Consider the following 14,549-nt stretch of genomic DNA (forward strand, 5'->3'; position numbering starts at 1 on the left):
GTGAGTGGCTTCTTGTTGAGGGGATCACTGTATAGGAAGATTTCCTAGCTTCTCAGTTTTTTGGGATATTGTATACTCCCTGTTTTTTTGTTTTTTTAAAGTGATTATGTGTTTGATCCTTATTCAGGATGGAAATTGTGTGTTTATGTTTTAATACTTGTAATTCCTTGCTTACCTTTGCATATAATGATGATATTTTAAATAAACCTGGATGGTTAGCTTTATTTTGGGTGGCTAAGATGTTCTTTGTTAATACATTTCTCTTTTTTAGGACTCGGTTGGGCATTTATATTTTCTCCTTCGATGGCTGCTGTCACCCAGTACTTTTCTCGTCGGCGATCCCTGGCTACAGGCTTTGTTCTGACAGGAGTTGGTACCCTCTCCTTTGCCCTAAGCCCCCTGTTGCAGTACCTGATTGAGATGTTCTCCTGGAGGGGGGCAATGCTTTTGTTATCAGGACTTGCTCTTCATTCCGTGCCATGTGGAGCTCTCCTTCGATGTGCATCTTGGGAGACACCTGGAGAAACACGGGAGTTTTTATGGGGTTGGGAGCTACTTGGTAATTGGCCCTTCCTGCGATATTGCCTGGCAGTCACCCTTATCAACGCTGGCTACTTTGTGCCCTATGCCCACCTTGTAGCTCACATGCAGGCAAAAGGAGCTGGTGAGCGTCCGGCAGCTTTGATCATGTCCCTAGTTGGAGTGGCAGATGTTGTTGGAAGACTGTTTGCTGGCTGGTTATCTGATCTCATACCTAAACGCATACTGCTCCTTCTCAGCATGTGGACAGGTGTTACAGCTGTGGTCCAAGCTCTCCTCCCATTAGCCAATGGACTCGTGGAGATGGGAGTTGCTGCAGTGGCATTTGGCTTTTGTGCTGGCGCTCTCACGCCTGGGGTCTTCTCTGCCCTTCCAGGAGTTGTAGGAGAGAAGAAAGTCTTACCTGCCCTTGGACTACTACAAATGGTGGAGAGTGTTGGAGGTCTGGTGGGAGCTCCAATATCAGGTGAGATTATTAGGCATGTCCTGATACAGCAACCTTTTCGACTCTCTTTTCTTTAAACTTCAAAATGACTTACTGCACTAAAATCCGTGCAAATTAGAAATAAGGATATTCATTAAAATGGAGGCTATAGGAACACTATCGTATCCGGAACACATTTGTTGTATTCCTGACCCTATAATGTTAAAACAACCATTTAGGTGGCTTTCCCCCCGTAACCCATTTTAAAAGGTAGGAAAGCTTACATTATTTCCAGCGCCACGCTGGCCCTGCCTTGATCCGCCTCCTTGCTGACATAATCAGACTTAAATGATTTCGGCCAATCCAATGCTTTCCCATGGCTGAAATCATCAAGGACTCAGGCGGGGTCAAACGCTGGCTTGGCCAATCAGCACCTCCTCATAGAGATACATTGGATCAATGCAACTCTATGACGAAAGTTCAGCGTCTCCATGCAGAGCGTGGAGACACTGAATGTCAGTCACACTGTGCAGCACTGCCCCAGGAAGCACCTCTATCAGCCATTGGAGGAGTGGCCAGTGGAGGTATCCCTAGGGGGCAATGTATACACTGCATTTTTTCTGAAAAACACTTTGTTTACTGCAAAAAGCCTGAAAGGAATGATTATATTCAACAGAACAAATACAATAAGCTGTATATTATACCATAAGCTGTATTTGTTCTGGTGACTATAGTGTCCCTTTAAATGTATCCATTTATTTTTTAAATTTGTGCAGTCATTGGGAAGAAAGTACACCCTCTATGAATTCCATTTTAGGACATAATAACAACCATCTGTTCCTTAGGTAAACCTCAGATGAACAAGAACACATGACATATTACTGTCAGGATTAAAAGTTGATCCAGCACGCAGTACTGTGTCTCACCTAGGACTAAGGATAACGTATAACCGGACCTTAGAATGGCCGGACTTAACGTCTCCAAGAATAGTCAAAATACTAGCCGAGGTCAGGGACACAGAATCAGACACAAAGATGAGGGAAAGCCAAAAGTCAAGGATACCAGAATTCAGGGAAGATACCAGAATTCAGGGAAGTCAAAGCGAAGCCAAAGTCATACCAGAAAATCAAAATCAGGAATGCACTCTCGGATAACCATAGGCATCCAGCAGGCGAGGATGATTTACATATATGGCCTTTACTTAAAGATTCCTTGATGTTCTCATCCATGATTTTACTTTCTTGTGGGGATAGGGCATAGCCCCGGGCAACCGATTAATGGAATAATCATAAGATCTGTGTGGAGGAAGAAAATTAGTCTGGCTTTTACTAAACGCCCCTCTAACCTCCTAATACTGTATGGGAATTCGGGAGTTGGAGACGTAGCAGCGGGTAAAGCAACGATGCCCACTTTTTTAGAAATGGTAACATGCAGCTTTCCTGACAGTCTCTACTCCATTCCAGTATTTCCCCTCTAGTCCAGTCAATATACGGGTTATGAGCCAAAGGAACCCTATTACGATGGGACAAGAAGCGGAAGTAATGTCTTCCTTATGCAAAGCTCCTATCGTAATGCAAATAGGCAAGGTCTCATGGGTAATAAGAGGTTGAGATAGGGGTCTCTAGAGGTGATGATCTCTCCTTGACTGGTATAGTGTTTTTTTTAACAAAATACGAATCAATAAAGTTACCAGCCGCACCCGAGTCAACCAGGGCTTTGCATGAAAAGTTCTTCATGTTGCAAAAGGCAGAAATGTCCAGGAGAAATCTGCTTTGGGAATTACTAGAGGACGTATCCATTACACCCAAGACCTGTCCCCTTAAGGTTCTTAGGTGCGCAAGTTTTCCGGACGTATAGGACAAGCATCTCTCATATGCCCTTTCTTGCTACAATATTAGCACAGACCCTATCTTCTCCTATACAGTTTCTCTGCCTCAGACAATCCTGTAACCCCTAACTGCATAGGTTCGGGTTCAGAGGTTTGGAGAATCGAGGTGCTAGTGACATAGTAAAATGTCTAGTTCTGTTTCTTGTCACTGGTCCTGAGTCTATTATCGATCTGCATCCCATAGGTAATAAAATCATTTAACCCCTTAGGTGTAGGTCTTTGGTAGCAATTTCATCAAGTATAACTTCGGATAATCCTTTTTTTTTTTTTTTTTGCAATTTATAAGGTACAGACAAAAGATCATGTGCTTTACAATACATCAATCTAACATTTTCGTGCTTCTTGGTTCACATATACAGTTTCACAATATTGGTATGGGTATACATAGATAGGTGGGTATATGAGCATCACCTTGAAGATTTCGTGGAACATTGTGGGTCCCATATTCGAGTCATTTCGTTGCATACTATTCCATATTAACCTGTTTTGTCTCGTACCTTTTTCTTTCGACTGTCAATGACAACGTGTAGGGTGCGTAAGTGGGTCGTGGGCGGTAGAGTCCGGGTGGGGGTGGGATGGTGAAGGGGGTGGAGGGAGGGTAGCAGGGTCACATCTATCCCATTTAGAGTTGTATTTGTACCTTTTTTGTCACTCTTTACTCATCTCTAGGCTGCGTGTTTCTATAGTTATCCCACAGCCTCCATGCTTTCACCCAAAACATTTGTGGGGTCCTATACGCTCTGGCTTTGCTTTCATATAGTTTAGTCGTTTTGAGTTGTTCTATACACGCTGTTAAAAGCGGCGGATCCTTGTTAAGCCATGATTTGACTATGGCTGTAAGAACAGTCATGATGATATGGTATGCTAGGTATTTGTGGTGTTTGGCCAGGGTTTTTGGGAAGTGCTGGAGTAGGAACACTTCTGGAGCTAGCGGTATGTCTATATTGTCTATTTTTTGCATAAGTCGTCTTACAGTCTCCCATAGTGGTGTTATACTTGGACAAGTCCACCAGATGTGTAGTACATCGCCTTTTGCGTGTCCACATCGCCAGCATTTTTCTGACTGTGCAGGGTCTATGCATTTAGCCCGTGTGGGTACTATAGGCCATCTGCAAAGCAATTTTCTTGCCATTTCCAACTGAGATGTGCAGAGTGTGAGCTGTTTATTGGCTGTAAAACTGTGCAGCCATTCTTGCTCTGGTATGTGTTTGCCTATGTCCTTTTCCCATTTCTGTATAAACCTCATGTTATGTACCTCTGTGTAATGGCAGTAGCTGTCGTAGATTTTGGCCATTGTGCCCTGTGTGTGTTTGCATATCTGTTCTAGTCCCATTGTATGACCTGTTCCTTTCGGTGCGTGTGACATTCGTTTTTTGCGTTTGATCCATGAACTGATTTGTCTATGTGCAAATTCCGCTGAGGTCGGGAGTGTATAGTCGTTTTGTAGTTTGTGAAAGGGGATTAATTCCCCATTGTCCAAAAGCTGGTGCATGTTTGTTAATCCCTTATCCGCCCATGTACTGATATTGATGTGGGGTATTAGTAGTTCGAAGGAGCGAAGTGTCATTATTGGGAGGATATGTCCTTCTGGGTTAAGTAGTTTATTGTACTTGTCCCATTCTTTTAGGGTTAGGGAAGTGGTATCACACATATGTGGGAAAGCCTTCTTGTATTGTTTTCCTATGCCTGCCAATATGGTAATTTCAATATCATCTGTGTGGGAGGCTTCTATTTGTACCCATGATGGTGTATATGTTGGAAGGTGGAAGGCCGCTATCAGGGGGCTGATCAGTGCAGCTTTATAATATATTTCTATGTTTGGCGTCCCCATTCCCCCTGTCTTTTGGGGTATGTACAGGATGTGTGCAGCTACTCTAGGTCTTTTTGTTGCCCAGACAAAGGTATTGAGTGTTCGTTGTGCTTCTTTAAGGTATGTTGTCGGTAAGCGTATGGGAAGAGTTCTAAATAGGTATTGGAGTTTTGGAAGGAGCATCATTTTTACGGCCGCTATTCTGCCTGTCCATGAAATATATTTGTTTTTCCATTGCAAGAGCTGTTGTTTAATGGCATGGAGAAGGGGGGTATAATTGTTAGTGAGTAGTTTGTGTGCTGATTTTGTGAATTTGATGCCGAGGAAGGTCAGGTGATCTTGTCTCCACTCAAAAGCATTCGTGTCTCGTAGCTGCTCGGCAGCCACTGCGGGTACATTGAACCACATGGCTTGGGTTTTGGTTTCGTTTAGTTTGTAATAGGAACATGCGCTAAATTATTTTAATGTTGTCTTAAAAGCTGGGATAGATTCTTGTGGATTGGAGAGTGTCAGCATGACATCATCTGCGAATGCTATAAGTTTGTATTCTGTGTTCCCTATGGTAATTCCCTTGATGTGGGTGTTTTCTCTGATCGCTTGTAGTAGTGGTTCTAACGCTAAGATATATAATAATGGGGACAGTGGACACCCTTGCCTTGTTCCATTGGATAAACGGCTGTGATGCGAATCCCCCATTCGTTACTCTGGCCATGGGTTGTGAGTATAGTGCTTGGATTAATCGTAGGAAATGGTCGGGGAAATCTAGTTTACGCAGTACTTCTTTGAGATAAACCCAGTGCAGCCTGTCAAACGCTTTTTCAGCGTCAAGCGACAGGAATGCCCTGGGCTTGTTCTGGTGTGTTTTGGTGTACATTAGGTTATGAAGTTTTCTCGTCCCGTCTGTCCCTTGCCTTCCTTTCACAAAGCCCACTTGGTCCATATTGACCACTGTGGGTATCAAGGCTGACAACCTTGTGGCGTACATTTTAGCTAATATTTTGGTATCTATATTGAGTAACGATATAGGTCTTAGATTTTGCGGTTTGTTGGATGGTTTCCCTGGTTTTGGCAGTGTTGCTATATGCGCCAATAGCATGTCTGGTGGCATGGAGCCAGTGGTCACTATCATGTTTAGTGTATCCGCCAGGTGTGGCCCTATAAGGTGGTTAAAGGCCTTGTAATACGCTGCGGTAAGACCATCAGGTCCCGGAGATTTGCCCAATGGTAAAGAGTGTATAACTTGTAATAATTCCGAGAGGGTGATTGGGTTACTCAGTGTTTCTCTCTGGTCCTGGGATAAACATGGGAGCAGAGGCGGCCCTCTAATTAGGTGGTTTAGGTGGCCGCCTAAGGCCTCGCGCTGGCTGGGGCCTCGAGGCCGCCTAAACCACCTGTGGGCAGACTGTGTCAGGTCCTCCGTCAGTGACCGAGGACCTGACACCAGGAGGGGGCCCGGCGGCTTGCCCGGTATGCCGCCAGGTGCGAGGCCCCTCCTGGCTGCCCGGCTAGCCACCGCAGACACAGGTCTGCAGCTCCGCAGTGTGCAGAGCTGCAGACCATGTGAATCGCGAGAATTGGCCAATCAGAGCATTGCCGCGGGTTACCACGGCAACGCACTGAAATCTCGCGAGATTACACAGTCTGCAGCTCTGAGGAGCTGCAGACCGTGAGCAGTGGCCACCGGACCACCAGAGAGCCCACTGGACCACCAGGGAAAGGTAGGCTCTCCCTCCCCATCACCCCCCACCACACTCAGGCTCACCCCCCTTCACCCTCCCAGTCACCATCACCACCCTCAGCCTCACTCTCAGCCTCACTCTCAGCCTCACCACCCCCCACCACCCCCCACCACCTCCCTCAGCCTCACCCCCCCACCACCCTCACCCTCACCATCACCCCCCACCACCCTCAGCCTCACCACCCCTAGCCCCCACCACCCTCACCACCACCCCCACCACCCTCAGCCTCACCCCCTCAGCCTCACCCCCCACCACCCTCACCCCCACCACCCTCATCATCACCCCACCACCTTCAGCATCACCCCCCTCACCACCTTCAGCATCTCCCCCCTCACCAACCTCAGCATCACCCCTCACCACCCACCACCCTCAGCATCACCACCCACCACCCTCACCATCACCCCTACCACCCTCAGCCTCACCACCCTCAGCCTCACCACCACCCTCAGCCTCACCCCCACCACCCTCAGCCTCACCCCCACCACCCTCAGCCTCACCCCCACCAACCTCAGCATCACCCCCACCACCCTCAGCATCACCCTCACCACCCTCCGCATCACCCCCCTCACCACCCTCAGCATCACCCCTCACCACCCACCACCTTCAGCATCACCTCCCCCACCACCCTCAGCCTCACCTCCCCCACCACCCTCAGCCTCACCTCCCCCCACCACCCTCAGCCTCACCTCCCCCACCACCCTCAGCCTCACCCCCCCACCACCCTCAGCATCACCCACCCCCACCACCCTCAGCATCACCCACCCCCACCACCCTCAGCATAACCCTCCCACCACCCTCAGCCTCATCCCCCTCTCACTCTCACATTACCCCCTCTCACTCTCACATTACCCCCCTCTCACTCTCACATTACCCCCCTCTCACTCTCGCATTACCCCCCCTCTCACTCTCACATTACCCCCCTCTCACTCTCACATTACCCCCCCTCTCACTCTCACATTACCATTACCCCCCGCTCCCTCTCACCATCAACCCCCCGCTCCCTCTCACCATCAACCCCCGCTCCCTCTCACCATCAACCCCCGCTCCCTCTCACCATCACCCCCCCACCTCTCACCATCACCCCCCCTCCCTCTCACCATCACCCCCCCTCTCCCTCTCACCATCACCCCCCCTCTCCCTCTCACCATCACCCACCCCTCTCCCTCTCACCATCACCCCCCTTTCACCATCACCCCCCTCTCCCTATCACCCCCACACCATCACCCCCCTCTCACCATCACCCGCCTCTCCCTCTCACCATCACCCCCCCTCCTCCATACACACAACACACTTCAAGCAGCTACCCCATACACATAGGGTCTCAGACAAAAACGCAAACATGTTCAGAGACATACATTCACACACACAAGGATACTCTCTGTCAGACACACTCTCAGGCACATACACAGGTAGACAGTGTATCAATGTGTATATGTGACACTTTTTTTTGTTAGTGGGGCCTCATGTTTGCGTTTCGCCTAAGGCCTCATAAAGTCTAGAGCCGCCTCTGCATGGGAGGTTTAATTTAGTTAGAAATCGTTGGATTTCTGTAGTGGTCGGTTGGTGGGTATGTTTGTCGGATTGTATATTGTATAGTGCTGTATAAAAGTGTGCCATTTCGGCAAGGATGTTGTGTGGGTTATATGTTTGCCCTCCTTCTCTTTTGTGGATGTATGGAATTTTTGATTGCGCTTGTCTCTGTCTCAACAGCGATGCTAGGGCCTTCCCGGCTTTATAACCTTACGTGTAATTCCTAATTTTAAGCCTCTGGAGTGTTCGCGCTGTGTCTTCGATGTGGAGCTCATTAAGTGACTTAGTAAGTCTAGCTATTTTGTGTGTTTTTTCTAAAGTGGGGTTTATTTGTTGCATCTGTTGGTTGTGTTGCAGGTCTTTCAGGAGTTCTAGGTATTGTTTGTCCCTCAGTTTTTTGAGATACGACGCTCTGCTGATAAAGACCCCTCTTATTACTGCCTTATGTGCTTGCCATGTAGTGGTGAGTTTGAGCTCCGGGAGCGTGTTATCTTTGAAGTAGTCGCTAAGTGTTACCTCTTTCTGTTTACGAAAACCCTCATTCTGCAATAAGGTGTCGTTCAGCCTCCAAGGGGTTCTACCTCTATGGTCGAAGTTAGTCTGCAATGTTATTGAGAGAGGCGCATGGTCTGACCATACTATATCACCTAGTCGGCTGGCAGTTATTTTTTGGAGAATTGTGTCTGTTACTAGAATCATATCTATCCTCGAATATGATGTGTGCACTTGCGAGTAATATGTATAACCTTTGTCCCTGGGGTGCTGTGTTCTCCAGACGTCATAAAGGTTATGTTCTAACACTAATTTAGATAATGTTTTGCATTGTTTTTTTAGGGATTGGGATCTTGGTGTATTTGGTGCAAGGGATGTGTCCTCTAGTGGGTGCATGACATGGTTCAGGTCCCCGCATATGATCAGTGAAGCCCGCTGGGAGGGTGGTACCTTATTAAGGACTTTGAGTAGGAAGTTCCTTTGATTCATGTTGGGGCTGTATATGCCTACTAGAGTGTACGTGGCTGTATTTATAGTACAGTGTAGAATGAGGTACCTGCCATACTGTTCTTTGGTCATTTGCAATAGGTCGAAGGTGAGGGATTTATGAAAGAGGAACGAGACTCCTCTGGACTTAGATGAATGTCTTGCATGGCATTGGGTCGGGAAGTCTTTTAGGCCGAATTCTGGTACTCTGGCATGTTTAAAATGCGTTTCTTGTATGCACATTATGTCAATCTGCTCTTTTTTCATCGTCTCCATGAGTATTCTCCGTTTGTGTGGGGTGTTGAGGCCCCTCACATTATGAGTTTGTAATTTCAGATCAGGTGGGGTATGTAAGAATATTCGCGTATTTGTGCATGTTGCCTTCCTTGCCTAATGCGTTGGGTTCCTGTACAGTCTGCCTCCCTAATACGTTTACCTCTGTGTTCAGCGTTTGATGTGAAGGTGTCATTTTCGGGTGTTTTGATTGTCTGTGGAGATCCCATGTATGCCTTCCTGGTGTATTTCGTGGCTCCTTTGAGCACAGGATAGCAGTAGCGTCTGGTGGTTTTATGCGTGGTTGTGCTAGCCGTGATCTGTTGTCCCTGCTTGGGTTCAGTGGGGAAGTGATGGGGTCGGGGTTAACTGGGGTAAACATGAAGAGGCAGGGTACCTGACGTGGGTACCTCGGGGGTTAGAACTTTAATGTTCTCGGTGGTGGCAGCGGGTCTGCCTATTGCGGTCTATTGTTAGCTGCTATGGTGTACAGGGGTGTCGAAAGCTTCCTTGGTATTCCTGAAAAGGAGAGTCTTTTAGGTTCTGACTGAATATTTGTTTGTATATATATTTTTTTTTTTTATGATATTTGTTTCGTCCATAGATTCCCTATCGTGGGAAGATTTGACCTGTTGGTGTTCGTAGGTGCATGGACATAACTGTGTTAAGCCTAAATAAGTGCCGTCTCCGTTTAAGCTGTCAGCATTAGTCAGCGTTGGTCCCTATGTGTGCCCCTTAAGTAGATTCCCTATCTGTACCATTGTTAACCTGAAGTTAGACATATAAGACCTATATGACAGATATATAAGTACAATAAAGCCCATCCTGCTCATATGTGAGATTATTAAAGAGTAAGCTGTCAAGTTAAGATGTAATAAAATAAAATGTGTAAATGTTTTAAATATTTTTATTGTTTTCACAATATAAACGCATATATCGAACTGATTTGTAGTAAAGCAAGTAGCTGCCCTCGCAGGGGCATAAGCATCAGTAGTTAACCCCTTAAGGACCAAACTTCTGGAATAAAAGGGAATCATGACATGTCACACATGTCATGTGTCCTTAAGGGGTTAATACAGATAATCGCCTACGCAGAGGTTCGTAAATCCAACAGGTAAATAAAAGCAGATTGTCGCCTGCGCAGAGGCACGTATAACGGTTCATGTATTTAAAAGCAGATAGTCGCCTACTTGAAGGCGTGTGTGACTAAACATTTAGAATTCTCACGTTCAAGTACTATGTGTTTGCCTATGTTAACGTGTCTTAATAGCTGTATGATGCCTTTAAGGATGCGGTATTAAGTGACATTAATCTAACGCCTGATGGGGCAACGTGACCGCAATACTTAAGTAAAGTAGAGTAAATAAAGCTTAAACTTGGCAATTTTAGGTTAGGTATAAATGGTAAGGGTAATGCAATGATCAAGCGTTTCAAAATTATAATAGGGAGCCATGTAATGTTGTCTAGTTCGACCTTAACTGGCAATGCTGCTGCATTCTCATTAGGCTTGGGTGAAGTTTTTAACAGTGCAGCTTATGTACTTTGAGTTGTTCAACGAGACCATGAATAACTAGCTATATGAATAACATCTGAGAGGACTCTTATATATAACAACTAAATCAATATTATCTGCTCCGCATGGGATTAGGCAAGTGTTCCGCCATAACAAACTTTAAAACTTGTATGATACAAGCGGTGCCTTCGTCTGGCATCACGAGGCTATAGTAAATCCTAGCTCATTAACTTGATAAGCCCTAACAAAACAGGGTCAAAGTATGAACACATATGAACATATAAGTCACTTCGCTGGAGGTGGCATAATGAGGCAGTCTGATGTGGATTTGGCAGCCTTCTTCGTGGCTTTTTTTTTTCCAGGCCTCTCTCTGATTTTTTTTTTTTTTTTTTAAATTCTTTATTTTCAGTTTTGGTGCAACATTTTGATCTTAACAGATAATCAAGAAATCAAGGTTCTGTGTAGTTCTAGGTTCGCACCATTTTGGGTCAGGCAATAACAGTAGTGAACAATAGTAACATGTTAAACAAAACATAGTAATCAGCATCTAGATAATATGATGTTTTGTGCGTCTTAGTGTCTGAGATGGGACTTCGTTGTACAGCACTAGCTCCCTTCAGGTGTGGTTCAGGTGGTGATGCAACTCTGTGAGAGGGTTGTGTCTGAGTTCAAGTCGTGGGGCGGCATGGTTGCGTCATTTGCGTGTGTTATGGTCAGGCTCGTTGTGATGAGCTGGGTATAGACGTCAGTCTGTGTTAGTGGAGGTGAGCCATTGCTGTAAGTGGCTTGTTGGGTTAGTTACCCCTAACCAAGGGGGCTGCGGGGGGGGGGGGGTGAGTTGTCGGGCGCCCTGTGGTTGCAAGTGTGATGTGCTGGCTCTCGTTGGTTTGTAGAGGGTGCGTGCTTCAGTGGCCTGCGGTGGTTAGATATGTATAACGGAGGCTTACAAGTACATAAAATGTAACAAAGCATAATTAATAACATAAAACATAAGTAAAGTCACGGAAGAGATTCAAAACAGAATATGTGCACCAGTCTTGGTAGCGAAATCTGTGGTATCAGTCCGTTCCAATCATGGTACAGGGTGTTGGGATCCGCTGGGTCTTGGTTCCGACTGGGCGGACTTCCCGGGGTCTCGTACTTCCATTGGAGGGCCTGGTCGTAGTGCAGGTATCGGGTTGGGTAGCTTCAAGGTGGTTAGGAGGGAAGGTGCTTCCTCCATAGAGGTTAGGACGTGGGTGGTGCCATCTTGGGTAACCTCCAGTGTCCCGTTAGTACCCCACCTGTATGTAATTCTCGCTGCTCGGAGTTGTGTGGTAAGCGGCCCATATGTTTTGCGCCACATAAGGGTGGCTTTGGATAGATCCTGAAAGAACGTTAGGGAGGCATTCTCAAACAGCAGTGGTGTCTTGCCTTTGAGCCCGGCCATTATTTGTAGTTTGTCTTGCACTGTGACACATCTAAGGATGACATCTCTGGCCGTTGGGGTCTTTAGGTGTGGTGGGGTGGGCAGGCGGTATATCCCATCTAGAGCCATTTTCTTTACCGCTGTGTGTGGGAGTACTGTAGTTAGTAGGCGTCTGATGTAATGCGGCAGCTCTTCAGCCGATATCTCCGCTGGGATGCCCCTGATCTTAATGTGTGAGCGGCGTTGGCGATCTTCCATGGTTGATATCTTGAGTGACAGGTATGTTTGCTGTTGCTGAAGTTGTTTGATGGAGTCTTCCATCGTGTTAATGTGAGTTTGTACCGCCCCTAGTTCTGTTTCCGTGGCTTTCACCTTTTCTGCCACCGTGTGTAGTTCGGTTTTGATAAGGGCTGAGTCAGCTGCCAGGAGTTTGTGGATGTCTGCCAATAGGAGCTTTAAGTCACGTTTGGTGGTTGGTGCAGAATCATCCGTGAGTTCCAGCAGTGGCTGCAGTGGTGTTTGTAAGTGCCCTTGTGAGTCAGGCCTGGGTTGTAGTGGGTTTAGAGCCCTGTCAGGCTGTGTTGCCCATGAGGGCCCCTGAGAATCCGGGCCTTGTGGTGTCTGGGTGGGCAGCTGCAGATTTTGGTGCTGCCCAGGGAGTTCATGCCCCTGTTGTCCTGCTTTGGGTGTCATGGGGATCCCAGGTGAGTCCGGCCGGTGTTGGGGTGTGCTGGGTATCAGATTAGTCTCCAGTGTAACTGCCGTGGGAGTGGGTTTGGGCTGGGGGGGGTTTTGTAACATAATCCCAATGTCTCTGCCCCCTGCCGTACCTTGTGGTTTCTGTGATCGGCGTCCCATTGCCGGTATATGTGTCCGGGCGTTGGATAGGTCCAGGGAGTCTGAGGGATCAGCAAGTTCCACTGGGTGTTCTCCCAGCAGGTCCTCGAGGCCCAGGATCGTTGGGGTATAGTAGGCCCCGGTTTTGCGTCTCCGCTTCTGCACTCGTTGTGGTTGAAAGAAGGGCATCAGGAGACTCGGCTCGGTGTGCTGGTGCCGATGGGGTATGTGGTGTGTACGGATGGGTCCTTGAAAGACCGATATTATGGGGATTTTGTCCGCAGGGTTTGGGAGCTGAGAGAGATGGCGTCCGTTCGTGTCGGGTAGCAAGCCCCGCCCCCCGCCTCTCTCTGATTTGACCTTCCCATGGCTACCTTAGGATGGTTCAGCACACGGTGGGTCTGTGGTACCCCCCTGAGTCTCCCCGGTTCCCCCGGGTATGAAAGTCCCCCTCCTTTCCCCCCCCAGGCAGGTTTCCGTGTCTTTAGTGGGCTCCGCCTCACTGTGGGCACTCGGAGACTAAAGTTGTCCGGCGGCCTCCCCATCTTAGAGTCCGCTGTATGCTCGCCTCCTGAACCTCCCCAGCTTCAGCAGGGCCTTCCTGGGGCCTCAGCCCTGTCTTGCCTCACCCTCCTCCGGCCACTTACATGTTGCCGGCACGTGCCCTCCAGCCACCGGTCCGCCGGCTGGCCGTGCTTCACAGCCCCATCGGGCTCACAGAGTTGGGGGCTCCCGGACCACCACCAAATCCGGGATTCAGGGCCGGCTCTCCATCGACCCGTCCACCGCCTGGGGGAGTCCAGTCGTGGGTACCGTCGCCCCGGGGGTCCAGGCATCCCAGCGCGAGTTACTGTTTCGTGTTTGTGAGTCGCCTCATGGGTGCTGCGTATCCGTCGGCTTGTTTAGCTCCGTGTATCGGAGCATCACGCACCGGGTGTGCCTCCGCCTCCAGCCTCCGAAGTTCCGACTTTTGGGCCGGGATCACCCCCCCGGCCGGATGGGGGGGGGTGGCGGGGCCGGGCCGGATCCCTCGGGCGTTACTGGTGCACCATAAGTCTCGCTAGTGTAGCGTGGTTTAGGCCTCAGGGGTCGTTGTGTGCGCCGAGGGTCCAGTATGTGCTCGTTCGTTGCACTCCCCGGTTCCTCTCCACCTGATCTCCCCTCTGGTTGCTGTTTTCGGCAGGTAACTCGGTATAATATGCGGGTCTTGCTGTTTTTTTGGCTTGTCTCTGCCGGAGCCGTTGTGAGTTGCGGCTGCTCGGCTCGGCGGCCCGGCCCCGCCCCTAAAATGTGTAAATGTCTTAAGCTGGTTAGAGCTTTTTGGTTGCCATGTGGGTGTAGGTTTATACTTGCTGGCTCAGTGATCTCCCCATCTCGGCGAGACGGTACTCCACTCCAGTGGCAGGCGTTCAGTCGGCGATGTCTCCCGGTCAGCCGGTTGATCTGTGAGGCCCCATGAGTGGAGTTTGCGGAGGCCTTCCTCAGGTGAGGCAAAGATTTGAGTGGCGCCATCTTTAGTGATGATCATTTTAGTGGGGAAACCCCATCTGAAGCGCAGTCCATTCGCCTGCACTATGTCAGCAACCCGGGTAAAGTCTTTCCGTCTACA

At 48.4% G+C, this 14,549-nt stretch overlaps 1 protein-coding gene across 2 annotated transcripts in view; it reads left to right on the forward strand.

Moving 5' to 3' along the window:
- LOC134603667 (monocarboxylate transporter 13-like) overlaps positions 1 to 14,549 on the forward strand; it is a 125,217-nt gene that overhangs the window by 100,617 nt on the left and 10,051 nt on the right. For both annotated transcript variants that reach the window (XM_063449850.1, XM_063449849.1), the window contains exon 4: positions 272 to 1,006. In XM_063449850.1, coding sequence (XP_063305920.1) covers positions 272 to 1,006 — 735 coding nt within the window. The remainder of the gene's footprint in view (positions 1 to 271; positions 1,007 to 14,549) is intronic.

The sequence above is a fragment of the Pelobates fuscus genome, chromosome 3 (genome assembly GCF_036172605.1).
Source record: "Pelobates fuscus isolate aPelFus1 chromosome 3, aPelFus1.pri, whole genome shotgun sequence".
NCBI lineage: Eukaryota > Metazoa > Chordata > Amphibia > Anura > Pelobatidae > Pelobates > Pelobates fuscus.